Consider the following 25,926-nt stretch of genomic DNA (forward strand, 5'->3'; position numbering starts at 1 on the left):
GCATTATTTACCATTTGTAGATGAAACAAAAAGCCAGCTTTAGTGCTTCAAAATAGTTCTAAAAGTGTGAGTCAAGGATGAGAACAACAAATGTAAAAATGTTAATTAGTATAATCAATGTTAAGTATTGTTAAATATACAAAATGTGAACAATAGTTATAACAGAATTTCTAGAATAAACCTTCTACAGTAATTTTTTTAAAGAAAAATAATGATATATCCTTATGTTCTAGGCTTTATTGCAAAATTTTTATATGGTAAAGTGTTTTGTGATACAACAAACTGACCTACACATATGCATTAAGTGTGATAACTTGAACATCTTGTTGTTGTTGTTGTTGTTTTACTGTCTTGTGACCAATGAGTACCATGTACCATGGATTTGTGTTTGGACTTGGACAGGTTGCCCTGAATCTTGGCCAGTTGCTGCCGGATGGGTCAGAGACCCCTCTCCTTGGTGTGGCCATCCACTCCCTGGGGGCCAATGTCCAGGTCCGGCCGCTGGACTTGGCTGTTGGGGTCTCCCTGGGCAGCATTGCGGTGCAGCATTTCCAGTTCACTGGTGAGGGGTGGTAGATAAAAATCGAATCAAAATACCGTACCGCTAGATCATCCTGCTACAAGTACAAAAAAAAAGTAAATTGTGTGCAGTGTAGTGTAATCTTTACTGCTTTAAAGAGCAAAAAAATGAAATAAAAACAAAACAAAAAAAAGCTTGTGAACCAATTACTATGTTTCCTAAGGTCTGTATGCCCCCAGTATCATGTTTACTTAACAGAACAATGTATAATCCAAAGATGTCATCATCTTTGCAAATGACAGTTGAAATAACAGCAACATTTTTCTTTTTTTTTTTTGTTGCACTTGAGTTTGGGTCTGCTTCCAGAGGAAGCTTACTGCAATAGTAATGTGTATGGTCAATAACTATGAGAGCTATGGTCAGCTAGCTTTCTAGATTTCTGTTCCAACTCTGCAACAACTTTAGTGCATATAAAGTTATGCAATGCACATGGTGAGCTAAAGTTGTGTGTATGAATATGCTTACACGCGAAAAAGTCTTAAGAGAATCAGGCAGACTTGGAATGAATCAACTTCAATCATATTCAGTCAAATAAGTCTGAAGCAATTGCATGAAATGAAATCAAATCAAATCAAATTTGAAGTAATCAAAAGTCTGTGAAGTTAAATGTATTGCCTTCCTCAGCCTCCGTCTTGTGCGAGAATTGGGTGGACTTATATGGGTCAAATTAAATCAAATTCAGTCACATCAGTCAAACGAGTCTCAAGCTATTGCATGAAATCAAATCCAATCAAATTTGACAGAATCAGTCTGTGAAGTTAAATGTATTGCCTTCCTCAACCTCTGTCTTGTGAGAGAATCAGGTAGACTTGAAATGTATCAAATTAGATTAAATTCAATCAAATCAATCAAACAAGTATTTGCTTGAAATCAAATCAAATCAAAGTCTGTGAAGTTAAATGTATTGCCCTCTTCCTCTCCCTGTCCACCCTCCCTATCTGCAGCACCTGGTGGAGGAGACCTGTATCTCGTCCGTACTCCAGCCTACGATGAGAAATCAGAGAGGCTCCTGTCTGTCAGCTACCACAAGGTACTGTTACCTCCAAGAGTGCGCAGTCGTCTCACATATTACACCCCCATGATTGACTGGTTTTGGCAAGCTCATTTCTTCATTTTGTAGGTGTATTGTTTTGTATTAATGCTTGTTTTACGTGGCTGCAACTCTATAGTGATCAGCTTGTGCACAGTTGTGTGTTTGAGCAAAATATTCAAAGTTGGCAAGCCATCGGCTGAGGAAAGAGGAAAGAGGAAAGAGGAAAGCAATGTGAAAAGCCTATGTAAAGGGTAGAGTTATTTGTGCTGTGATAGTTTCGAGCATTTCTATTTTGTAAGTAAAAAGTTTGAGTGGGTGTATATTCCAGTCGTATGCTTGATGATGCAAGCAATACACAGTGTCCTATTCTCCCCATGCTAAAGCCTCCCTTATAGGCCTGCGGATTGAGGCTGAATTTAGGGGTCAACTGGCAACTATCGTATAACAAACAAATTTTGTAATTTTTTGAAAGTATATGTCTTAACAAACTTACCAGTAAAATTTACCCGAAATTTCTGCGTCGGAACATGCTCAAATGACGTCATCAATATGGCCACCCCAAAACCAAAAAAAAAAAAAAAAAAAAAAAAATCAATTAGAATTTTAGGATATCTCAAGTGTTCATTATACAACTGACATTATAATCATTAGATAAGTTGCCAGTGTATGTATTTCTTATTTCCTGCCTTTCTTCAAACAAAATTGGGCCCATTTGTGACCTCTTTTCAAAAAATCTGAGCCCAAAGTAGGTCATTTCTATGGCAACTTTATGCTGAAAACATTTTTTTTTCTCAAACAAAAAATGCAACACCCTCTCAACGATAAACACCATTCTAAATTTATATAAGTATGTAAATTTAATAGACTAGAGTTGAGACCTAACCTGTGAGAGACCATAGCTACCATGGTTACACTCAAATTTGCCTGTAGCCATTACGTGAGTATAACACAGCTGTCCAGATATCACAGTTTTCATTATTAGTGGTGTATTATGTATATTCCATCTCAGTAGCTGGATTTTTTGTTGTTTTTCGTTTTGCATTTGGCACAATCATAAGACAATCTGAATTTCGTTCAAGCCAATTAGGCATAGAACATAGATTAAGTCAATTTCTCATATTAGATGAGACCCTCCTCCACCTCAGCCCCCCTTGTTAGTTCATGGCTGTTCCTTTCTTACAGTCCTGTAGGGTGTTTCACCAAACTTCTCATTGGTTTCAGTTTCACTTCACTGGTTTCAGTCTCGCTATCTCACTTTTTTTATTATGTTTCAGTCACGAGGACTTGATAAGTGAAACTGAAAACACTAATTGACACTGATCTCACTGAAATCAATGTCGGTGAAACGGGTCTTGCATGGATTTCTGTACGATATCAAAGCAAGCTCATTATACTCGATGGACTACTACAACAAATACTGTACTTCTGAAAGAAATGAAGCACTGTTAACAGAAACTGGATACACATTTTGTCATAGATCACATTAGTCCAGTCAAAATAGGGTTTCACCCACCATACTAATTGCAGTAGGAAATTCCACTACAGTGCTACTTGTTATGGGCTACTAAACACCTTACTCAAAGTCCCAAGAAATCCAGTGGGGCATAGTGGCTAAATTTCCATAATATGCAAATTAGCACCCATTATGATAAAAATACAGTGTTTCCATGAAAACTATGCTTCTAGGTTTTAGATTGGAACACCGAAAGTGTTGAAACCTATGTTTATAATGTCAGTTAGTGTGATGCAAACATTCGCCATGACATGTACGTAGTCTGGGCCTCATTTGCATAATATGCAAATTAGCTCTCATAGGCCTAATGATAAAAATACAGTGTTTCCATGAAAAAAAAAAATGCTTCAGGGATTGAGACTGGAACACCGAAAGTGTTGAAATCTATGTTTACGATGTCAGTTCGTGCGATGCAACTATTTCCATGTAGGCCCTACATAGTCTGGGCCTCATTTGCATAGTATGCAAATTAGCTCCCACAATGATAAAAATACAGTATTTCCATGAAAACATTGCTTCTAGGTTTCAGATTGGAACACCGAAAATGTTGAAACCTATGTTTGCAATGTGAGTTAGTGCGATGCAAACATTTCCACGTAGGCCTATATAATCTCGGCCTCTTGCATAATATGCAAAGGGTTCCGAGCCAACGGAATATTCTAATGCATCAAGGTGCCCGATATGAGCATATCAAGAGTGTTCAAATATGATATTTCAGTTTCTCTTCACCAAACCCAAACTTTACAGCCTTAGTAAACTAGCATGAATAATATCATAAAATTAGAGTCTGTTATCCACCAGATAATGATAGCTTAAAAGTACGAAATTAAACAAGTGTCAACATCTATAACTTGTCTAATTTTGTAATGAATGAACTCTATTTGGAGGGTGGTTTGCTCGAATCTTGATGATTCATCTCTTGCATCCTTGAGGGTTTTGAGATATTGAAGATGGCACAGTCAAAGGAAACCCTGTAGGTAGTGCCCAAAGTCACCCCAGTCGATCATATTATCCCCACGACCATTTACACAACATGCATCAACCAACGCGATTTCCGTTGTTTTAAGCGTACGAGATTTTATTTTTTTAAAGTCGTTTGGCCGTCTAGCAAAGACTCTTTTATTTCCATGAAATAGAATTGGCAGTGACAGAGACATTTTCCTACAATGTGTATAATTATCTTTAAAAAGTGGTGCACAGTCAAAGCGACTCGTAGGGAGGTACCCGAATTCATACCTATACTCTCACGGATCGGTACAAAACATAATTATACACACGTGAATACAGCTGTTTGAAGCGAAAAAACTCTGTGCATAACGTCCTTTTAGTTTCATTTCCATTAAAATTCAGTGAAAGTTATAGAAGAATTTTTGTTCTACAATATCTATAGAGTAAAAATGGTTCACATACGAAGGCAACCACGTGGAGGGCGCCAAAAATTACCCCACCCAAAGGCAGTCTATAAGACATGCAATAATCATGTACCAACGCAAATACATAATTATGTTCTATGGGTACATGCCTTTAAACAGTCCTTTTGGTCCTCTAGCAAAGAAACTTTAATTAAATGAAATTCAACGGAGTCAACAGACGATATATTGCTCTGCAATTTGACTTACACTGACATAGTTAGAGTGGTTATCATTCGAAGGGAGCGTACTATATGGGAAGTACCCACATTAATTGCCTCTATACATGACTCTTTGTAAGGCAAATATCAACGCAATTACAGTCATTCCAAAAGTGCATGTCTCAAAAAAAAAGTCGTTCCTTGAGTTTTATGACTATCACTTGAGTTTTATGTTTATGTATAATTATCGTATGGTGCTATCATCATTGTAAATTCGTTTCATTCGACATAGTTTTACGCACCTCATTTTCTTTTACAAAGAAAGTGATGTCTCGATCTGTTCTTGTTGAAAATGAAATAAAAATTAAATTGAGTCGTATTGAATTGGATTCCTGCCATATCAAGACACTTTTTTTCTATAAAAGTTGCTGGGGTAGAGATAAAATAACAACATTGATCTACAATGCCTATGCAGTCCAAAGGGCTCACTTGCAAAGACCACCTTAGGAGAGGTGCTCAAAGTAACTCCATGCATCCTAAAGGCGATGAAAAACATGCAGTATACAACCGAGAAAAATGTTTCATGGTTACATACCTGTGAAAAGCTCTTCCGCCTGTGTAGCACATACGCTTTTATGTTCGTAAAATGCAATTAAGGTGATATAGGACACGTTGCTTTACAATATATATTTTGTCAAGCCCTTGGGAAGTGCCCAGATTACCCCTACCCTGACCGTCGTGGTCCTGAAACAGATTAACAAAACATGCATTTATGCCAAAGCAAACTCACTTGTACATGCATGTAAAGTCGTTTTGCCGAGTGGTAAGTAAAGACACTTTACTTTTCATGATTTCTAAATGGTAGAGACACTGCTTTGCAATCATCATATAGTCAAAGGGGTGCACATTCAACGGCAACCGAGTGGGATGTGTTCAAAATCATCTAACCCCACGGCAATCATATGGCAATATAGAAACATGCACTAGCATACAGCACAAATATGTTTCAATTTTCCATGCCTTCACATTTTCCCGATCGTTACGGTTGTAGAGCAATAGCCCTTTTGTTTGTAAGAAATGCAATATAATTACAAAAAGAAAACTATATTGTCAAAAGGGTGAACATTCAAAAGCAATCCCTTGGGAAATCTCCAGAATTACACCGCCGCTCAAGACCCGTAATTACATCACACGGATACTATGAACGCAAATGCCGACGTTCTTTCGTGCATGCATGGTTTTAGAAGTAGTTGCAGCAATACAGCTACACACTTTTATATCAATGAATGTCGTGGAAATGATAGGAAAAGCGTTGCTTCCAAATATCTATTTAGTGGGAGGATGTACATTAAATGCCAATCCTGTGGGATGTGCCCCCAAAGTGCACCACCCTCATGGCAATATAGAAAACATTGAATATCATTAACGCGAATACACTATATGTTCCAAACATATATGTTTTCAAACTTCGATCGAGCCGTAAATCAAGGGCACTTTTGTTCTCAAAAATACGTAGTACTTAATAGAGGAGACATTGCTCAACAATATCCATATCGTCAAGAGGGTGAACATTAAAAGACAACCCCATGGGATTTGTCCAAAGTACACCTACGCTCAAGCCCCCTTAAGACAAAATATAGATATTAGCAACACAAACATCGTTGTTCTATAGCGTGGATGGTTTTAAAAGCAGTTCCGGCAATATAGCAAATACACTTTTTAACAATGAAAAGTCATGGAAATGATAGAAGAGGTTTAACTTTACAAGATCTATGCAGTGAAGAGGGTGGACATTAAATGGCAACCCTGAGGTATGTGCCAAGAATATTCCACCCTCACGGCAATATATAAGACATATAAAATCCTATAACGCGAATATTATTATATATGTTCCAAACGTGTATGATTTCAAAATGCCATCGTGCCATACAGCAAAGGCACTTTTATGTCCAAGAAATACAACTTATTAACAGAGGAGACATTGCTCTACAATAAATAAATTGTCAAAAGGGTGAACATTTAAAATTAATCCCTTGAGAAGTGTCTAAATTCACACCTAAGCTTACGCCCTCTTGTTACAGAACACATAACATTAGCAACGCAAATACCGTTGTTCTAGCGTGAATGGTTGTAAAAGTAGTCCCGGCAATACAGCAAATACAATTTTCATCGACGGGAAGCAATGGAAATAATAGAAGAGACTTAACTTTACAAGATCTATACAATGAAGAGGGTGCGCATTAAACGGCAACCATGTGGGATGTGCCAAAAATACTCCACCCTCACCGCAATATAAAAAACACTGTAATATCATATAACGCAAATATATATATGTTCCAAACGTGCATGTTTTCGAAATTCCATCGTGCCGTATTGCAAAGGCACTTTTGTATCCAAAAATGCAACCAATTACTAGAGGAAGCATTGCTCTACAATAGCTACATTTTAAAAAAGGTGAACATTCAAAGGTAAGCTTTGAGGAGGTGTCTAAATTTACACCTACACTCACGGCCTTTATTACAAAATACGGATATTAGCAACGCAAATACAGTTGTTCTAACGTGAATTGTTTTAAAAGTAGGTCCGGCAATGCAGCAAATATACTCTTACATCAATGAAAAGTCATCGAAATGATAGAAGATTTACCATACAAGATCTACATGATAAAGAGGGTGCTTATATTGAAGGGCGACCCGGTGCCGTGTGCCCCCAAAATGCCCTTTATCCCCTTGGCAATATAGAAAACATATATTATCCTATGACGCGAATATATTATGTTTCAAACGTACATGCTGTCATGCCTTATAGCAAGGGCACGATTGTTTCCAAGAAATGCAATGTAATTAATACAGATTGTCACATAGTTCTTTACCTCAAATGTGACATCCATATTAATATATTTTGATAAACAGAATACACAAGCAAAATGACACTTGACAGATATGTTGAAATTGCACTCTCATTCCATTGCGTAAACCTGTTTCCGAAGCTCTTTCTCGTTGCCATGGAAACAATTTTGGTGACCATGGTTAGCCTTACAATGAGTTGAGTCATTTAGTGACTGGATACGTTTACTGGGCACCTACTTATTTGAAAGTTATTAAGCTTAATTTATAACTATTTGCGTAGAAGGAATTACATTTTATCATTTAGGGTTTTTTTTTTTCATGAAAGCGTTACCATGGCAATGACTATATTCCCCCATATTAACACATGATTAAGACGGAAATTGGTTCGGCACTTCGCTGAAACCAACAAGACACATCAAAAAATATATATTTAGGCATTCTTATTATATTTCAACAAATTAAATGAAAATTATGAAAACTATTATGAATTTTTTGTTTATTTCTACTACGTCAGTGTAAGGTTGCTATAGAAACGCTATTGGTATGCGTACAACTCACCAGCTCAACTGAAAATGAGCATGATTGATGGCTGATGACCTGAGGTACATGAGAAGTAGCATTACTGTAGCTAGAATTACCTCCTTTCCGAAATATTCAATTTTTATTATTAGAGATGTCGAAGTGACAATTACTCTGGCAAAATTGCAGATCTTAAGAGGCCATTTTGATGACGTCATTTGAGCATGTTCCGATTAGATTTTTTTGGGTAAATTTCAGGTGGGATATTGTCAGGATGTATACTTTTTAAAAAAGTTAGAATTTGCTTGTTATACGATAGTTGCCAGTTGAACCTTTTTTAAGCCACTTTTTGGCCATCGTCTGCAGGCCTATTATGTTCTGCTTCCTTGGTGCGTCTATCGCTCTTTGCAGATTGATAGACTGAACCCCGAGTTCGACACCACCCATAACCTGACGGAGCAGACCATCGGGGCCCACTTCACCACCCTGGAGGTGGTGGCCCACTGCGAGGCCCTGCTGAACATCACAGAGTTTGCCGACAAACTGGTCGCCAGCCTCGACCAGGGCAAGGCGGAGGCCGCGGGGGCCGGTGGGGACGGGCCAGCGGAGGACGAAGGATACATCAGCGAAGACGAGAAGAAGCCAACCCGTAAGCATTGAGAAGACACCTTCAATTAATTTGTTGACCCATTTGTGTATCTATATTATTGGATGTAATCTGTATTTGAATGATAGATGAGTTGGTACACATAAATCATATTTTTGGAAAAAAAAAGGAGAATTGGTCCATTTTAAATTTAATTGCACTTGTACACAGTGCAGTGACATTATGTATCTTTGCTCAGTACTTATGATAGTTTCCCAATGTAACACACATCTTTAATCTCAAACTTCTCAAATGTTCTCAAAAAAGAGTTTAGAGCCTTCGATGTGAATAACTGTGCCACTTTTTCCACCCATTTTAGGGGGTGATCCTGAACACAATTCCTTTATTGTTATACAAAGAGTAGATATGAAGCAAAGAGCATGCCGTTTATTTTCTTTGTGCACTGAATTTACATGTATATCAGAATTCTGTCCATACCATATAGCCATGAACACAGATTTGCCATTGTGCAAAGCTGTGGATCCACATTGTTGTCAATTTGCAGGCAAGAACACCAAGAAGCTGTGTTTGCAAAGTGAATATGTGAATCGTTCCATAGTCACTTCATGTTACAAAGCAGAGCATGCTTTACTCTCGAGCTGTGGTTTAGAAAGATTAGCCATATTAGGCAGGGCTGTGAATTTGCATATTGTTGCCAATTTGCAGGCAAGAGCACCAAGAAGCTGGATCCCACAGAGGAGATTCAAGTGCGAGTGGACGCCAACCTGGACACCATTTCTCTAGTGGTCTGTACGAAGGAGGCCAGTCTCACTGAAGTGGCCATCAAAGGTAGGAGTGGTGAAGACTCCTACAAAATTGTACCATGAAAACATACTGAAATTTAAGAAAGAAAGGGGTCTTTATTGTAATTTGTTGATTTACTTGATATTATTATTATAAAAAAAAAAACCTTGCACTCGACTGTGCTTTGTGAGCAAGGATAATAACCTTTTGAAATGTGTAGCTCATACATGGTATCCTTAACTGAGACTTGTTATGCAATTTGATTATTTTAGGATTTGTGAGTTATTTCATGTAGTGTATACAAACATATTATTTTACCTCCTATGATCATTAAACAATTGCATATGATGATGGCACATGCCAAGTGTAGTTTTGGGCTATTGCCATTGGATCTGGCCTAAAGAAATGTGTTACTGTTCTTTTGCATATCTATCCTTAAAGGGTGTTTACAGTTCTGGTGGAGGCGAGAATTTAGCTTTTAATGTTTTGCGAGATATTCAGAAACCACTCTATGAGATGTCTATAACACGAGCAGTATAAAGTTACTTGTGACCATGAGCACGACCCAAGAACAGAGCTACCAAGTCTCACGCATTCTGAGAGCATGCAATTCAAAGGGGTATCAAAAGTTTGTTTGATGAAAATCGGTTTTGAAATGGCTGACATATCCAAAAACAAAGTGAAACAAAGAGATCCCAATAAAAGGCGTGGCCTGTAGTCTTTTATTATTAACACTTTTTGGATATCTCAGCCGTTTGAAAACCAATTTTCATCAAATAAACGTTGAATCCCTCTTAAAATTACATGCTCTTTCGTATTTCATAAGAGGTTTCTCATTATCTACCTTGGGAATGTAAAAAACATGAATCCCCACCTCAACCAGTACTGTACAGCCCCTTTAAAGGAAATAGTTTCATTCAAATTCCCCTTAAATTGTTGGTGTGGGGATTCATCATTTTAATGTACAAGTATGCTAATGAACGAGACGACTCATATGAAATGTCAGTGGAAATCATGTACCCTATAAAGAAAGGGGATGATGAAATTAACTATCAACTATATCTAACAGCAATCAGTGAGAGATATACTAAATTGCTCTCATTAGGTGATTTTCCCAGCAACCGTAAGCCTGTTTCACACTGTTGGACCTCCAACCCCATCTCATTTCTCCATGGTCCACTTTAGATTTAGAGCTACTACCTTCAGATGACAGCTAGCTTCTCACTGTAATGGATTTAAGTCATTTGGTCCAAATTTACAAGAATGATTGAAAGTGAAGCCATGGTTTGAATATGCATTGTGGATTAACACAAGTAAACTTGCCTTGCTCATTCCTGTGTCAGTAGACATTCATTATTGTCTGCTGGGCATATGTGATGTGTCACGCTCAATGTAACGCAGTTGAAATTGCATATTGAAATCTCTGTGAATTATTATCATATTTTTGTGTGTCCAAGGACTGGAGGCAGGCGTCACTGTGCAGAAACACAAGACCAGCGTCACTGCCTGTCTGCAGGAAATCACCGTCATGGATCCCACTCCAGACACTCCCCATCCAAGAGTAAGTTCAGTGAAATTCAGAGATACCAATCATCACTTTTCTTGCAGTATTTTGCTCTTCTTTTCTTTGGCCAAAAGTATTGTTTTTTCCCCAAATTGTATTACTGCACATGTCTACTGCAAGGAAATGCTGGAGTTTTACCCTAAAATTGTGTCATTCCAGCGCTGTTTAGAAGGTTGTCATCCCTGCTGACGTGGCACCCAATTGTCATGGAAACATCAACAGCAATTCTCCTCTGGGCAATTTGCTTTCGTATGTCAGAGATTTTATCAATTGCATTCATCATAAAGTGTGGAGAGACTGTTTTTGATTACAAACCAAACTAGATATACCTGAAGGTTTACACACTAATAAGGTTGGCTCGTTGTAATGTTATGTGCGGGCAAGTTCAGTCAGAGGAGAAAGTATGTGTTTTGTTTTGTTTTGGTTTGGGTTTTTTGTGGAAGAATTGTGTGATTAATGGTAGCAAATGCATCTATGAATAAGAACTACAATTACACAACCTTTTGAGTGCCAGGGTGAGTATATTGCAAATGTTCATGTGGAGTCACTTGGGGTCTTGTATCATAGAAAGCCTCATATGAACATTTTGAAGTTTCAGCAAAATATCTCAACATACCGTAATACAAACATACACAATCTAAAACATGTCATTTTGCATCCCTGGTACACGTAGCTGGCATCAATTGGCAAGTTCTACACCAAAGCAACAAAAACAAAAAACAAAACATAACAAAAGAGAAGATTTGCAAATGCTATCATTCATGAAGGTATTCATGGGAGGAAAAAAAGAAGTCTTTATAACTTGTACACACTGAATTGTCATTTTTGTCTCCCAAGATTCTGGCAACGTTGGACAAGGAAGTGTTCAAGATGGCCCTGACCCTTTTCAACAACGCCACCGTGGGTGACCTGTACTCAGACATGAACGCCGTGGACATGAGAGTCGGTCTGAAGGTTGGATGCATCAGGGCCGTCTTCCTCAACAAGTTTGTCAACAACCTCCTGGTGAGTTTCCTTCTGCACAACAGATTCTTTTGCCACGATCGTAGTGATTTTGTGCTTCATAGTGTGCAAGTCCTGATGAGAATTGCTGGATTATATTTATTATAGTTCTTTCCTGAGGTTAGTTTTTATAAGGAAAGGTGGTTTCTAGCACACCCGAAAGTAAATCTCTCCTAGAGAGGATAACCCAACAGTCCTCAGTCCTTGATCAGGAGTCACATATGGTGAGCAGAAAAAAATCTCCTTCAACCATACCATCTCGCCACACACTTACCAAACTTCAAATGGCACGTAGATTTATTTCAGGAGTACTTCAGCAGGGCAAATACAAAATAGAGCTGAGATCTGTTATATGAGCTTCTGTTGGCTAATATCGTAAGTGTTTCGGTATTTCTGAAATGGTGTACGTCAGAAAGGCCGTCACAAACATCTAAACTCTGGTAGATAAAGAAATCAATTAACAGTGTTGCAAGAACTGCCTTATGGACCTGCAAGAATCTTGGCAGGTGCAGAAACAATTCAATTTTTTTGGGTAGTAACAAGTGGAAACTTCAGGCGTAATATTATGAAAACCTCGAGTATGAATAGAAAAGAGCTCCTACCCTGAAAGTCACGTTAAAACCTCCCTTCTGTTTCATATATGACCAGGGCTTTGTGGATAACTTTAACCGAGCCAAGGCCCTGGCTGCCGAAGCCAGCGCCAATGCGGCGAGTGCTGCCCAGGCAGCGGCCGAAGACATCAATGCCAAGGCGACCCGTATCGCCATGGACATCACCGTCAAGGCGCCCCTCATTGTCGTCCCTAGCAACTCCCAGTCGGAGACCGGACTGGTCGCCGACCTGGGTCAGCTGAGCGTGAAGAATTCCTTCCGGGTCATCCCAGGGTCGGAGGAGCTGGAGAATGTGGCGGTAGTGGACTCCATGCATGTGGCTTTGGAGTCTGTTCAGCTGTCGAGGTGAGAGACCCGAAAGGTGGATCACATTATCTTCCAGCCCATGCAGTGTACATCAAAGAGCAGGATATCTGAGGAGCAGGACACTAGGGAATATTCATTGAATAGCCATGATGAGTAGATGTTCATTACAGTGGAGGAAAATACTTCAACTGTTTTGAAGTATTTTTAATGCCGCATCATACGAAAATCAACTACATGTACGGTACTTGGAAACTTCCTGGTATGTCATGGGTGTTTAAAGGACAAGTTCACCTTCATAAACATAAGGATTGAGAGAATGTAGCAATATTGGTAGAACACACCATTGAAAGTTTGAGGAAAATCAGACAATCCGTTCAAAAGTTATGAATTTTTGAAGTTTTTGTGGAGTACCCGCTGGATGAGAAGACTACTGCAGTGTATGAATAACTTAGATGTCACATGCGTACAACAATATAAGGAAAATATAAAGAGAATTTCACAAAATTCCATCTTTTGAAAAAAGTACACATTCCCCTGACTCGTTACCGACAAATGTTATGGGTAATATTACTCCCCCTGCCTTTAGAAAGAGGCAAGTCAAGTGCTCTTTTATTATGCGAAAAAAGTGAAAATATGTTGAATTTTCTTTTACATTTTCTTTATACTGTTGTACGCATATGACTCACAAGCTGTAGTAGTCTCCTCATCCAGCGGTTCCAACACAAAAATTTAAAAAATTCATAACTTTTGCATCGATTGTCCAATTTTCCTCAAACTTTCACTGATGTGTTCTACTAATATTGTTGCATTTTCTCAATGCTTATGTTTATGAAGGTGAACTTGTCCTTTAAGTTTTCGTTTTGTATGTTGAGTGATGTAAACCAGGCAAGAACATTTGAGGTATGAAACTTTTGCGAATTGGAGACGACAGCCTTTTGTGCAGCATGAAACTTTCGTGAATTGCCATTGGCATTTAGTGCATTGTGAAGACAAACACTTTTGCGTTCATTTTACCTTTGCAAATCTTGGCTACACATGAAATTTGTGATAGTACCATGCACACAAAAATTTCTGGTTTTGCAGTATGTGCTTTTTGTCACCTCATTGTCGTTACCCTCTTAGAAAGGGTTGCAGTGGGGGTATTAGTCTTATTCAGTGGTAATTCTGATGTATTGATATGCTGTCTTTTGATGACAGAGCCATCATCCAGAAGGAAGAGGTGCGATCCGATGTCCTCATCCTCCACCCGATGGGAGTGCACATCAACCTGGACAGAAACCTGTCTGCTGCCTGGTACCATGGTGCTCCGGCCATCGCTGTCTCTGGCAAACTTGATGCCATCCAAGTATGTTATGGTCCTCTTATTATCTCTTACTTATTTCTTCCTCGTAAAATGATCCCTGTTTTGTTCATTCTGAAATCAAATGGGAATCTCCTGTTAGAAGAGATATGTATGCATTCTTAAAAAAAAAAAAATTAATAAATGCTCCCTTTTGTTTTTCAAGTCAAGGGAGAATGCTTCGTTCACAAGAGTTGCCCTTAATAACCACAAAGCTTGCAGAAACTTGCCCTACCTAGCAAGAACGACTGTAAAAATTGATTTTTTTTTTTCAGGCGAGTAATTTTTGCACTGGGCTGGATAAGATGATAATTCCACGGAATCAAGGCGTTTTATGATAGTGGTACATATTACAAGCAAAAACATTCACATGCTTTTATTTTCGTGCTAGCTTCTGGTTGTGCAAAATGCGCAAAAATTTTAACACAGCGAAAATTTCCACATTTACAGTAAGCAAATTCCTGCCTATTTAACGTAATGGGAGGGAGCAGGTTGATGAAGTGCTTTGTCACTAGGCTGTAGCAAAATGAAATATCCATCAATTGTAATACATTACAGAAATGGTTTCTTGCAAACAGTGACATCCACTCCTGATGCAGTGCTTAATCTCTAAAAATTATGCCACCTGCAGATTTCCATGGCAACTGATGACTTTGGGATTGTGATGAGTGTGGTGAATGAAAACCTCCAAGAGGGTCAGGTGGGGACCAAGCCGGGAGGAGAGCCCTCTACTCCGGCTGCCGCTACTCCAGCTGCCGCCACTCCCCAGGCAGGGGAGGAAGCAACACCCTCCAAGACAGAAGGGCGTAAGTTTGTAGTCTACGGCAGTTTTTGGGAATTTTACTTTGTTGATACGTTGGTGTATATCAGTTGAAATCAATATTCATCGAAAGAAAAAAATTGTCAGCACGGGAGCTGTGCAGTGATATACAATATGTACCATGTATAGTGATACGAGGCTCACCATTCATTGTGGTCTGTTTTTGTGGCATCCTTTATAAAGCTTATGTGATGCTGTCATGCTTGCTATCTACATCTGTAAATATGCATGTGTGTATCTGTGTGTATGTGTGAAAGCTTAAGATGCATAATGATTTGCCATCATAAGTTTTTATAAAAATGATTTGCATATATTTGTAAGATCTTGTTTTCTCCCCTGTCGCCGTCTTTCTGTCTCTATGTAAGTTCCAGTATGTGTGTGCATTTGTAGATACTTTTGCGGAAAAGCTCACTCCTGTATAGTGAGAGAAGACATAGATGCTGTTTGTAGCGCTCATATGAAATTTCTGATACATCAAAATATTTCGTGACGTCACCTCTGGTCAGTACTAAAGACAATAGCTTACAGCAATCAAATTCTTCGTAATTACATGAGAAAACATGAAGGCATGAAAGTCAAAATACAGTCGTTTCAATGTACATGTACGTGTCCATTTTTGTTTGTTTCGTAACAGAAATAGAGTCCCAAGAGAAGCCGACAGAAGCAAAGCCGACAGAAGCGAAGCCAACGGAAGAGAAGCCGGCAGAAGTGAAACCAGCAGAAGAGGCTTGGAAGCAAGTCCAAGCCGACTTTGAGCTGAAAAAGATCGGCGTCTCCCTCTTCACAGGAACCTATGATTTGGTAAGTGTGTTCTCTTTGCCAGTAGATTATCGAAGCATGTTCTGCTTTTGAAGTACATACTGTGTACACCGAATATTTCGCGAGTTGCGAGTCAGGTGCTGTTCGCGAAATTAAAGACACGCGAAAATAATGACTGATCCCGATATGAATGTGAAGCACACGTATACATTTCTCCGTTCAGTACAGCACTCCACAATTACGAATTTAACCACTCGCGAAATTGTCGGGAAGTCCCGATTCGCGAAAATTTAGACTTGCTAAATATATGGCGTATACAGTAGTACCCCAATGTCTGAAAGCTCTCCTTAATTAAGGATGTAGCAATGTGTGGAGACATGGGCGGCACGATTGAATCAATCCTCATTCGCTGCCCACCAGATAACTTTCGAAAACCACGAATAGTGCCCATCTGCAAATGTGTGCATCAAAGCGCACGCGCATTGATGATGGACAACTTCAAGTGAGATATTTCGGCTTTGTATGTACTCAATCTTTTCATTTTGTTGTGCAGTAGTTCGTATTGTATTTTTACCAAAAATGTATTTTTACCAAAAATGCTGCAATGTTTCATGGAAAATACTGTCTTTCCCAAATTGTATTACTACATTGTACACATGTCTGCAGCAGGAAAGGTAAAAAAATACTATTTTCCCACAAAAAAAAAAATGTGGCTTTTCAGCCTGCAGAATACTGCAGTGCTGTTAAAAGGTTGGCATTCCTACTGGTAATATAGTTGTGAATGGTTCATGAAGTTATCTGAATTGTACATCACTATGAAGGGAAGTGGATTACAAATACCCCCCAAAATTCCACCAAACTTTTCGAGGTACACTACAATCATATTCTGTAACAAGTTTGTTTAAATCGATATGTGAACAGACCACGTTGAACGGTCGCCAGGAGAGGCAGGAGAAGAACGCGCTGGGCCACTTTGCCATCCTCAAGCTCATCGTCGGGGCGACGGTGATGTCGGACCAGGCCGTCTCCGCCAAGGCCCAGCTGGGAAACATTCTCCTGGAGGATGTGAGGAAGGAGGATGCCAGTGCCATCACAAGGTGAGTTGGAGATTATCCCTTTCTGTGCCATGGACTTTGGACAGTGTGTACAACACTATGGGGTTTTCAGTACCAATTGATAGTCGAAACATACTAAGGATTAACTTTTTTTCGGGCCATGACTTTGAATAGTTTTAGGGTTTTCTCAACCAGTCAGCACCCAAAGCACACAGAGGGTGAAACTTTTCTGTGCCAGGGACATTGGATAGTGTGTACAACACTACAGCCCGAATTCACAAAGGTGGTATGTATTTAAACTATGGTTTATGCAAATTTCTTTTGTGTAAATACGATTGACAGATTGCATACGCCGACAGACATCCAGTAACAAACACGTGTTGATACGCGCATGTCAAAGGTACGCCTATTTCATGCTTATTTTAGTCCATGGTTTAAAGTATATACCACATTCATGAATCGGTCCTATGGGGTTTTCTGTGCCAATCTGCACTCAAAGCACACTAAGAGTTTCACCCTTTCTCTCCTTCCCTTCTGCAAAGCAGTAGTATTCACACACAAAGCCAGTCACCATTACTTTGCTCATGCCCTGATTAGCCATGGCATGCTGTAGTTCCACTAAATGACATCAGTGTCATAGAACTGTAGTCAATGATTACCTTAAAGATTGTGTAATCATCCCAATCGCTATTGTGTTACCATGGCTTTTGCGTAGGACTATCTCAGAATTATTCTGTAATGCCTTTCTCCTGCTTATTTTTCTGTGTTACTACACCATATTTTACTTTATTTCACCTCAAGTTAGTTTTGTTGTTTATCAGTCATTCAGAGTGAATTCAGTCATTGTAAAGTGGGACAACCTGTCTGAGGCCTTGAAGGCTTATAAGGCTGACCTTACAAGCAGCTTACATTCAGGTGTCTGTTTCACAAATGTATGGACTTGAAAACAAAGATTTTTAAACAAGGTATCTGTGATTAAATGATAAGTCTGATAAATTGAATGTATCTGCGTAGCAAATCTGTAGTGGTATCCTTCATTGTGATGTTTTAATCTAGAAATCTTTCTTACAGTGCTGCAGCATTAGCATTGTTGGTGATTATGCTGTGATTTTTACATTACTCCCAGGATGATATATCGCTATGGTGATGCAGAAGAAAACATTGTCGATGTTGACTTCAAGATGTCAGCCAAGAAAGACATATTCTGTAAGTGTTGTCATGATATGCTATCTATGAATTCAATTGTTGGTTGCAATGAAATGAATGTTTTCTGGAGTACAATCATTAGTAGGCACTCAATAAGAATTTACACTGTCAAAAAGTTGACATGTATTTTTACAGGGATAGCACATATTTGAATTCTGCATCTCATTGAGAATGTGGCTGCTTTTCTTCCTGAGCATCATTCCTTACGATTCTTGTTCTAGTGAGCTCATCAGTTCTTGTACCAGTGCATGATAGTTTGTCATATGTCTTTATCACATATTGTCTAATACTGCCATCCCTACGCTGTGAATAATTACTGTAAAAGCTGTTATTTTTTCGATCAGATATTTTTGTAAGTGAGGAGGTAACAGACATTTTTGCGAGATACTGTTTTTGCGATTAGAACACCAAGGCATATCATAACTGCACTAGGGCCTGTCTGTTTGTGGTATTGTCACTCAGTAAATTTGCGACTCAACAGTGTTTTGCAAAATTTGCAAAAATGAAACCCTCACGAAAATTACAGCTTTTACAGCAAGATGAAAATGCATACTATGATAAAACAGGAAACCATGAGAAAATTTGTTGGTAACCTTCCTGTCCAGTGGACGCCATCCTTCGCAACCTTCGTGCCTGCATCTGCACCGAGTTCCTGGTGACGTGCACCGAGATCTTCACCAAGGGTCTCCCGCAGAGCCCCACCGCCACCCAGTCCTCGAAGTCCAGCACCAGTGTGGCAGCCAAGCCGTCTACCACCAGCCAGGCGACGGAAGAGGGGAAGAAGAAGGAGGAGGAGGAGGAGGAGGCTTCCAAGCCGGACATGAAGATCAAGGCCGTCCTCCAGGATCCAGAGATCTTGCTGGTCGCCGACTCCAGCACCATGGATACCAACGCCCTCATCCTGAAGGTGAGGAGAGAGTGAAATGATGCTGGAGGTGGAATCTACAGAGAGAGGATGAAATGACATAAGAGCTATCCATACACCAGGGCTGAATCAAAGATGGAATCAGCTCATTACAGACACAAAACAAAACAAAAGCTTTGAACAATCCATCATGAGGATTTTGATTAGGAGCAAAAAAAAAAGGAGTCTGTGAAGCTCAATGATGATATCATCATCATCACTGTAATAAAGAAAGTAGAGCCAGAGTGATCAACCAGTGAAAGATCAGCTGGTATTTAAGATAAACAAAAGTCATTCAGATGACAGAGAATAAGTTCTTAATGACTTATGAAGAACAATGATATTGATTGTTTGTTCCCATGGTTATTGTATGTAAGAGAAGTCCCAAGGATTGCATCGTGTCAGATGTTCCGCTCCGGCCAACATCCCATGCCTAATATTTGCTTCCCCAAATTTGGGGGGTTGATTTCTTCCCCAGACGGCTGGCGAGGTGAATCTCATCCAGACAGAAGGCGCGATGAGGATCACCGGAGGATTACCCATGCTGAGAATAGACGCCTGTCCTTACAGGGAAGAGGCAAGGAAGGGCAGGATCAGCCAGGTGAGACCTTGCGCCCACTGCCCTTATCCCCTCTCAAAACCCACCCAGAAATTGTCAACAAATCTTGTGGCGTACTCATGAAGTGACATCAAAATTTATGTGGAGTTTTGTTCTCTGTATCAAATTTTTAACTTAATTTCTCCATCATCATGAAATATCTTTTTCTTATTATTTTCCATGCAAGCTGTAATATCAACTTCCATGATTTCTCTCCCACCTGTGTCAGTGCTTTAGTCCCGGATCACCCTCAAAATTGTTTGTTTGTGCCAGTTAAAGATGGCATGTACGCCCAAGATGTGTACCACCGAGAAATCACTTCCTTCATTCACAATTTGTTGGAGCATTTGTATTATTTCAGTGATTGGGCTGCTGTATCGAGTATACTGAAGGCAGTCGTAAAAGAAAATGGTATTTATGGACACAGCTCTGAAATTTCGTTAAAAGTGTTGGATGACATCATTACGTCATAAATCAAGAACCAGGAGAGCATTTGATTCAGAAAGATCATTACAACAATAACGCTTTTCTGGGTGCTCAAAATTATGATGTATTCTTCATTGAGACAGTCACGGTCTTACATGAAAATACACTTGCTTGTTACATAAAAATCAAATGTCATCATTCCCAAGGTTCTTGTGCCATGTTCGATTGACTTCCACCTGAGTTCGCCGGATGGCAAAGGTCAGCGGATCTCTGTGGAACTACCGGAGCTGGTGCTCAACGTATCTCCGGAAACCGTCAAGATTCTGGCGGCTGTGGCGCAGACGCTGGCACCTCCAAAGGTATGCAATGTTTTTTGCAACTTAGGTCAAGTTATTTCACATTATCATATGCTACATCAGCGAATTACAGACTGTGCACTTCCTCAGTTGTAATCTGAAATACAATTTTTTTTTATTTTTATGTACAAATTAAAGTACAAAGTGCAATACTTTTGCAAGGAAGACTGACTGGCAAGCTAGTGATTTCATGCCTGCAGCATCTTTACCTCATGAACAAATTGTGAATAAACCATCACAGAGAATATCCCTGTGATTGATTACAGCAAAACCACATGTATCACAAATTGAAAAGAAAAATGTTTATTTAGGTGTGCAGATTGGCCATGACTGCTTTTTGCATCAAGCAGCAATGAACAAGTTTGTAGACAATGCAATTTAAGCATTATACTGTAGAACAGCATACTTCATAGTGATGAAGCCGTTTTGTTATTATTGCTACAATGCTCCTAAACTTATTGGCCCGAATTCACGAAGGTGGTCTAAATTTAAACCATGGTTTATGTATATTTCTTTTGCGTATTTGTGATTCACAGATTGCGTACGCTAACAGGCATCCAGTAAAAAACGTGCGTTGATGCGCGCATGTATTGGTACGCCTATTTAACGCTTATTTTAGACCATGGTCTAAATTTGTACCATGGTTTAAGTTTAAACCACCTTCGTGAATTCGGGCCATTGTGTTTCAGATGTATTTAGTCTTTTAAGTCAGTGTCATGTTGACATGTCCTTGATATTATGTCTTATTACAGAGTGAAGCATGTTAAAGATTTGAATGATAGATTGTGTTCGACTTTCTCCCAAGTCCCAACACTTCAATAGATTACAAATCAATATGACTAATAATTTAATGTTGGGATTGATACAAATATTTGATCCAGGGATATGACGTCGATACTAAAATTACCATAGAATCAGCCCTAAAATACAATATCAGAGCCGTCACATTCTGCTAATTGTTCTCTGTATTTTTTCCGTTGCACCTTTTGTGCCCATCGAACAGTATACCTGAAAATTATGCATGATTGTTCAACCCGTTGAAGACTGTTTAATTTTGCTACAACACACATTTCCCATAGACACTTGGCTGAGTATACTCAGGACTCATCCTCAGTGGGTTAATGGAAGCAAGAACAATATATTTTTGTTTCAATTAAATGTATGTACTTTCAGGTGGAAGAAGAGGAAGCAAAGAACAAGGTGACGGACCTGTCCGATGTGTGGGACGTCAGACCTCTCAAAAATAAAGACTTCTGGTTCCTCGGAGAGGATGAAGGTAATGAGGGTACAAAGCCACTATGGTATGTTCTGATACATTTTGAGTTTGGTATTGATAATTTCTTCAAAACTTTGATAGATGATGGAGTCTATACATACCAAGGACAGTCTGATTTACTCTAATGGTCAAGATGTGGATAGCCTTCACCACATTTTCAAAATAAGTTCTGTGATCCTACTGGTCAAGGTGTCCAAAACCAATGGTCAATTTTAGACATTCTAATGTGTAGTTTTTATTTTCTTCTGAATTCTAATTTTAGAAGTGTTAAAAAAAGATGTGTATTTTATCTCTTTTAAACGGTATTTGTATAGATAACTTTTTATTGCAACCACATCATACACACATTGTGTATGGAGCCAATTTATTAAAAATTAGGAATTACCTGTGAAACATAATTAGCCCTTCAACACTTCATCAAGGAAAGGGAAATACCTGCAGAGATATGTAGAGTTTAGTTTTCATAAGCTCTAGCTCGTATGTTTTGATTTGAAAAAGAGTGTGTCATATTATGTGTTTGTACAAAGAACTAAGCATGTTCTGTGTTTTGTTTTGGGGTTTTTGTACATGTATTGCAGTACTTTTCCAACTTGGTGTGGTGCTCAAAACACTTTTTGCAACTTTTGTTATTCTTGTGATTTGAATAAAAAACTGTCACTTTGCTCAAAGCTTGCTTTAATATTCATCACACTCATCCCCACTTTGTCTGGCTTCTGATATCCAAAGTTGCCGTCGTGGAGGACCCTAGCCAGATCCTACCAGAGGTCCCCATTGCGCCCCCTCCGCAGCAGGTGGAGGAGCTCGTAGCCACCATCAAGACCATCGTCGTCAAGATCGAGGCGGCCAGCGGGAGGCGCTTCGTGCCCATGCTCATTCTGGAGGCCAGCGTTCATGCCATCGTCAAGGACTGGTCTTCAAGGGTATTCACTATTTTTATATTTTATTTTCATATCTCTCTCTATTCTCTTCACACTTATTTCACGGCTCATTCCAGGGTTGGCAGACAGCATATCAGTTTTTTTTGCGTTCTTCCAGTATTCACAAGAGCTGTCCTTTAGCTGATGTTTGGAACAAGACCAACAAAGGAGCACTGGGTTCTCTGAAACTTTTTTCTTTCTTTTACCTTGCCCTTGCGACGTACTGACAAGTGTAGATTAAGGCGTGACAGATTTTATCTCACGAGCGTTCGCCCGCGTCCGGCATGCCTTCTTATCTGTTAAGTAGCCAGCTTGGCACGAGCTTGGCATGCGCCCATGCCGTCCGCGTTCTGGGAACGCCAGCTTAAAAGTCTTTTGTTTAGTGCCTTTGTTTCGAACACAATAGCGTCAACTTCACTGCACCCAATCGACCACGAAGCCATCGCTCCATGTAGCCAGCGTTCGGGAACGCCCGGATTAAGTCTTCCCTTTGTCTTGTGCTTAACACTTACACAGTTGATTTCATGGAAGCTTAAAAAATGGACAAACTAGCAAACAAATGAAACCACGAAAGGCATTGCACTATTACGCGTTAGTAACGCTGTGATTACCTTAATTTGCGTCGATGAGAGGCGTAATCAAGAAGTATCTGAAATAGTATCCGAAATATAGTATTTGTTCCCCTTACATGAGCGTGAGACCACTCTTGTAAGCAGCTTCTCAGGTGAAGCAAAATGTGTGTAATGAAGTGACAAGTGTATAAGAAAAACATTCACAATAGCTAGGTAGATTGACGGAAACTTGACACCCATGGCCGTGCCAGCCAGGCAACAAGCTGGTGGAAATTTCCAGGAACTTCAAAGCAGGTTTGCCGCCAGGCAAAAACCGCAGGGTAAAGGAATTTGCGTACGCGCTGAATGGGTCGTAAACATCGTGTCAATTGCATGGGGCCTGGGAGGGAAGAGGGGCTATGTATAGTACATGTATTAGTAACCCTGTGCTGTGTGTGATACGTGCATGCTGTTGGAGACACGTGCTGTAGTTGGCGAGAGCTAGCTGATGAGAGCTCCCTGCACCTGAAACCAAGGAGGTACCAGGCGAGCTCGCCTAGTACCTCCTTCCTGAAACCAGGGAGGTACATACACATCTGGCTCTGCTGAAACTATGGAGCTTTAGTACAGTAAACCTCGACATTGCTTAAGTCGACACGATAAAAAAGTCCCGATTTTTGTCTTGTTATTCCTTGAAAATTTCTTCGTCTTAGTCGACATTTATAAGTCCACAACTCGCGTAAGTCGACCTGATTTTTTAGTGCCAACTGAGCTGAAATACGTGTTTATTCCCTCGTCTAAGTCGACATAATTTTTCGCTCAAAATCTTATCGCCATTCTCTTAAAAAAAGAATAAATTGTTTTCCCGCTCTGATTCGCTGCATTTCTAATCGGTAATTCCCTAGTGTATGGCGTGGTAGCGTTCGCGCCATGCGTCCATATTGTCTTGTACACCAGAAATGAAAGGGCATACATTCATTTACATTGGAGAATTACATGTAGTTGGCTACCCAAAGCAGTTCACTTTCCCCCTTTTCTGCTCGTTATTCTCAAAACGCAAAAACTTTGTACACATAAAGGTCCTAGTAGAAAATCATTATCAGAACATGAAATACACGTGTAGGTGTTTCTGTTTATCCGAATATTCTAACGTTAATTATTCCGAAGCGTTAATAGAAACCTGGGCCCGTTTTTAGAAACTTAATCAAATGCAACTACATGTAATTAAATGCAGCTGAAAATTAAATGCAGGTGTATCAAATCACGAGCAACTTTGCACATAAACGCAAGTGCGTTGCTGCCAAAAGGCTTGCGTTTGATATAGTATGAAACTAGAAAATAGTTGTATGAACCTGAAACTCAATTGCGTTGAAACGCAACTCTAAAAATCAAATAAAGTCCATCAATCACGCGCAACGCTGTATTCAAACGCAAGAGCGTTGCAGGGAAGACTTGAGGTTTTCGTAAAGAAACTATAGAGAAACTGCGTTTAAAAGCATCTCTTAACATCTACGGAGGTGCGTTATTGTTGAAAAGTCTTGCATTATTTTGTTTGTTTTTTCGTATGCAAAATTAAAAATTAAACGCAGCTCTGAAAATCAAATGCAATTGTAAGTCCATGTCATCACGCGGAACGCTGAATAGACTTGCGTTTGATATACGAAACTTGAAAATTGTAGGGAACTTCTTTAAAACTCAGTTGCGTTTCAACGCGATTCTAAAAATCCAATGCAAGTCCATCAAATCACACGCGACGCTGTATTTAAACGCAAGAGCATTGCAGAAAAGACATACTTTTTGTACGAAATTATAAGAAACTGCGTTTAAACGCATCTCTAAACATCTACGGAAGTGAGTTATTGTTGAAAAGACCTGCATTATTTTTTACTTCTTACGCAAAATTAAGAATTAAACGCAACCCCCAAAATCAAATGCAAGTCCATCAAACACGGAACGCTGAAAAGACTTGCATTTCATAATCATCCGACACTAGAAAATTGTAAGAAACTTAAACTCAATTGCGTTTAAACACTAATTCTAATAGTCAAATGCAAGTCCATCAAATCACAAGCAACGCTGTATCTAAAACGCAAGAGCGTTGCAGAAAAGACTTGCGGTTTTTGTACGAAACTAAAAACTGCGTTTAAACGCATAAAAACTATAAACCGAAGCGTGTTATTGTTGAAAAGACTTGAATCATTTTTTAATTCGTAACGGAACTTTCGCCATGATTGAACTTAGTCTGCACTAGCAGGGGAAAGACATCGCAACATTAACACGTTTCAAACTACCGAAACGCATCGTGCTTCACGAAATGTCGATGAAAAAAATTGTAGCAAATTATTGTTACTGTAGTTCGCTATTCCGAAGGTTTAAATCTCAGTCCAAAGTTAAATAAGTTCGACGATGGAAAGATGTTTATCTTTACGAAGGTTAGTAATCCGAAAGATGTCGTTTCCGGATTAACAATTTTTCTTGTTTTTATTTCAGACTGGCCCGCGCCGTACAGAGCGGTAATGTTGCGAATCGGAGCGCGAGAACAATTCATTTTCAGAGTATGGCAATAGAAATGTAAGCAAGAACAAATAAAAATATGGCGACTTAGGGAAGGAAAATCACACATCCTCTTTCAACTCAGTCGGCACTGAAAAATTATCTCGACAGAATCATACGAATTCACACGCATATCTTCACAGCAACGCACTTCAATTTAAATCGCAAATTTGCATGCACTTTGGGGAATATGCGTTTGTTTTTTTCATATCAAATTTAAAACGTACAG

General features: G+C 39.3%; 1 protein-coding gene across 1 annotated transcript in view; it reads left to right on the plus strand.

Annotated features, from left to right (window-relative positions):
• The window catches only part of LOC139711742 (intermembrane lipid transfer protein VPS13A-like), a 120,481-nt gene that overhangs the window by 47,438 nt on the left and 47,117 nt on the right, over positions 1-25,926 (plus strand). The window contains exons 23-39 of the mRNA XM_071623598.1: positions 403-562; positions 1,525-1,610; positions 8,476-8,713; positions 9,377-9,499; positions 10,912-11,015; positions 11,856-12,023; positions 12,669-12,976; positions 14,135-14,282; positions 14,908-15,082; positions 15,731-15,897; positions 16,777-16,952; positions 18,037-18,116; positions 18,722-19,023; positions 19,499-19,621; positions 20,251-20,403; positions 21,574-21,676; positions 22,403-22,596. Coding sequence (XP_071479699.1) covers positions 403-562; positions 1,525-1,610; positions 8,476-8,713; positions 9,377-9,499; positions 10,912-11,015; positions 11,856-12,023; positions 12,669-12,976; positions 14,135-14,282; positions 14,908-15,082; positions 15,731-15,897; positions 16,777-16,952; positions 18,037-18,116; positions 18,722-19,023; positions 19,499-19,621; positions 20,251-20,403; positions 21,574-21,676; positions 22,403-22,596 — 2,808 coding nt within the window. The remainder of the gene's footprint in view (positions 1-402; positions 563-1,524; positions 1,611-8,475; positions 8,714-9,376; positions 9,500-10,911; positions 11,016-11,855; positions 12,024-12,668; positions 12,977-14,134; positions 14,283-14,907; positions 15,083-15,730; positions 15,898-16,776; positions 16,953-18,036; positions 18,117-18,721; positions 19,024-19,498; positions 19,622-20,250; positions 20,404-21,573; positions 21,677-22,402; positions 22,597-25,926) is intronic.

Source organism: Diadema antillarum, unplaced genomic scaffold (genome assembly GCF_040938485.1).
Source record: "Diadema antillarum isolate AM-2024a unplaced genomic scaffold, OU_Dant_1.0 seq00001698_RagTag, whole genome shotgun sequence".
Lineage (NCBI taxonomy): Eukaryota > Metazoa > Echinodermata > Echinoidea > Diadematoida > Diadematidae > Diadema > Diadema antillarum.